Here is a 3,413-nt window from a genome sequence, read left to right on the forward strand (position 1 = left end):
ACCAACTGGGCTGGGTGCTCTGCTTACGTTGCTTTTTTTTCACTCAACTGCTCTGAATAATTTGCAAATTAATTTTGTACAAAATATGGCTGGCTCCACACGGCGTATACGCAATGGCGCGGCGTTACGTATGCGCCCAGCCCAGCCCTGCCCAGCCCTGTCAGCGGAAGCAAAGCCCACAAGTTGTTTGCCTCATCGAACCTGTGGCACCCGTGCCCATGCCCATTCTCTGCCCCCTCTCCCACAATCGAACGACATTGGCAACGAACTTGGGGCAGGCAGGCTGCTGTGCAATGAAAATGAAAATTGAATTGAAGAATTCGAATTAGAATTAGAATATATGTAAAATATATTCTTGGTCGTCACTCGCATACTCTATGCATGCTCTGCGTTGCTTGTGCGTCCCAACAGGTCTGCACTTACAGTTAATAATAGTTATAATATAATATAAGTGTGAGTATAAGTCGAATTATAAGTGCACACGTGTACCCTGTATTCCCAGAGAACTTGACCTTAACATAGCAGAAAGAGATCAATAAATGCAGACATCAGACTGAAAGCGAAACCCTGTTTTGGGCTTAGAGTAAACAAAAAAATGTTTTGCATAATTTGATCTTTCTGTTTACGATCGCAAGCGGTGTCGCTGCAATTGGCCAGCAGCCAGCACAAACGTAGCAGAGAGTGCTTAACAGAGAGAGCGTGAGAGAGCGTGAGAGTAAGAATGCTTATCACAGCTGGCAGCTCTACCACTTTTCCTTTGCTCTACTTCTGCTCATATTTCGCTCTCCGCCCCCTTGGTATTTCTACGGAAGAGGTGCATAAATTATGCGCAACTAGAGTTATCGCCGACTCTGCGGGTATTTCTGGTCTTCCGTTTTAACAATAGGTTGACGGGTGGAACGGGGCGGGACGGGACGGGACGGGAACGGGGATATTCGTTCACGCTGCTGCCACGCGGTTCGCTTGCGGTCGGTTTGGATTAATTAACAAAATTCGAACCACATTTATTGCGGCTCTTAGCGCCACAACAACTTAATCGCGGCAATGATAATGGCAATGATAGTAATAATAATAACCATAATAAGGCATGTAGAACATTGCTTTAAACCAAATATTTACTCTCTGATTGTGGCAGCCAATTTGGCACAAAATAAAATATTTATCGCCCAATATTTGTGTAGCGCTACTACCAATTTGCGATTGCCAGGCATGAAATTAGGCAAAAGAACAACAAAAAACCCTAAAACAACAAATTGGGTTTGCCGAACCTGAAACCTGAGGCCAGAGTGAAACGATAAGTTATTTATGGCCAGACGACAAGGGTTCGACAAAGCAATTTAATTTTATTTTCGTGTTCACTGGAGCTGAGTTATGAACGTGTCTGACGATCACCTACCTCCCTTGCTCTCTCCGCGCCCCATCGTCGCCTAACAATCATCTGGGAACTGCAATGTCAGCAAACTATTTCATGAGACCAAGGCAAGTGAGGAATAACTGGCAGATCGATCATTTGCAAAATAAGCCCTCTGCACGAGAGCAACCAACATTAATTTCAGCACACGTTAATGGCCCACCCAGACAGCTGGCAGCTGAGACTGTCTACCCCTAGAGAGCCTCCTCAAAACAAACAAAAAGCACACAAAACTGGTTATCTCAAGTGCCTCGGGGTGCGTCAGCACCGGAGATGACCGTGCTTGGCAACAAGACCAATTTTTGCCAGTCAGTTGTGGCCTAGAATCTCAGCAAACTAGTTAAAGATAATTGATGGTGGGAAACACGTTACGTTTGAAATGATGAAAAGAACCTAAAAATGCCACAGAAATACTGCCAAATACGCCAAGAAATGTGGCCGTACTCGCAGCGTATTTTGATGTGTGCGCCTCTTTGGGACTCTTTTGCGGGGTGGAATATACTCTCTGAAGGCATTTTTATAGCAGCAACCTTAAACCTTATTAAATAAATAATCCAATGAAAGGCAGTCCTCAGAGTTCTAGCTAGCTAAAGTTGAGAAATTAGCTTTTTGATCAAGAAACACGGATGTTAGCCCATTGTCGACCAGCGGGCAGTGCAAAATGTTCACATGTTTAAACATAGGGGGACCAAGAGGGTTAAGTTCGATAAGTTCGCGGTCACACTGATACCTAGTCAAAAACAAAACAAAATACAACAAAACGTGTCCGTCTGTCCACACTCAAAAATAATCGTCGCCTGAAAGTTTTCTTTTTGACTTTTGCATCTGCCAAAATGGTTTTCTACTTTAAAAGCAACATTATCCAGCCGCCGGCCACTCTGTACATGGGCCGCGACAAGCACGAGAACGAGGAGCTCATCCGCTGGGGCTGGCCCGAGGATGTGTGGTTCCATGTAAACAATCTGTCGTCGGCGCACGTTTACCTGCGCCTGAAGCCGGGCCAAACCATTGATGACATACCCAGCGATGTGCTGGTGGATGCGGCCCAGCTGTGCAAGGCCAACAGCATACAGGGCAACAAGGTGAACAACCTGGAGGTTGTCTACACCATGTGGGAGAACCTGAAGAAGACCCCGGACATGGAGCCCGGACAGGTGGCCTATCACAACGAGGGCGCCGTGCGCAAGATTCGCCTGGAGAAGCGGGTCAATGAGATTGTGAACCGCCTGAACCGCACCAAGACGGAGGAGGAGCATCCCGACTTTCGTGGCCAGCGTGAGGCTCGCGATGTGGCCGCACGCAACGACCAGAAGAAGATGCTTCGCGTGAAGCGCGAACAGGAGAAGGAAGCGGCCAAGCAGCGCGAACTGGAGGCCGAGCTTCGCAGCTATGCCTCGCTCCAGAAATCCGAGAATATGCGCACAAACTACGATGCCGGCAACGAGTCGGACGACTTCATGTAGTATCAATTGCATTTATATCTAAGCTATGATTATCATCGTATGAGAATCATAATTAAATTTTTTGTTAATAAATTATATAATATAAACCCCTTGGAAAATGCCAAAATGATCATCTTGAAAGAGGACGTGCATTCTTTCAAAGCTAAAAAAAATACGCGGGAGAACAGCTGCAACGCTAGATTTTCCGCCCATCTGGCAGCTCCAAATTATTAGATGGGATTTTTTTGCGTGTCTGGCAGCGCCCATGGTTGGCTGGCTAACCAGAAATTTAGCTAAATTCAACTTGGATGCGGCAAATGGAATAAAAGGCATTGCTACTAACCCTGGGAAAGGTGTGCCACAGCTGCACAGCCTGAACACGGAATAAATTACATCAAAATTTAGCTTTTTGTTAGCACGGAAGCATTTGCACCAACAAGCGGATACAATTTTTGGGTAAACATTCCAACCCATCACATAGAATAGATTTAATAAAAAAAAAGGGTTTATTTGCCATAATTAATTAAACCAGTTAGGTGCAGTTACTACTACAGACAGGG

The 3,413-nt window shown here is 45.6% G+C and overlaps 1 protein-coding gene across 1 annotated transcript; it reads left to right on the plus strand.

The window, feature by feature from the left end:
* The first annotated feature begins 2,158 nt into the window (after positions 1–2,158).
* LOC117591013 (coiled-coil domain-containing protein 25) lies at positions 2,159–2,960 on the plus strand. The gene has a single exon (XM_034284100.1). The coding sequence runs from the start codon at positions 2,245–2,247 to the stop codon at positions 2,872–2,874; it is 630 nt and encodes a 209-aa protein (XP_034139991.1). The 5' UTR covers positions 2,159–2,244; the 3' UTR covers positions 2,875–2,960.
* Positions 2,961–3,413: the final 453 nt, after the last annotated feature.

This window comes from Drosophila guanche, unplaced genomic scaffold, assembly GCF_900245975.1.
Source record: "Drosophila guanche unplaced genomic scaffold, DGUA_6, whole genome shotgun sequence".
In the NCBI taxonomy this organism is placed as follows: Eukaryota; Metazoa; Arthropoda; class Insecta; order Diptera; family Drosophilidae; genus Drosophila; species Drosophila guanche.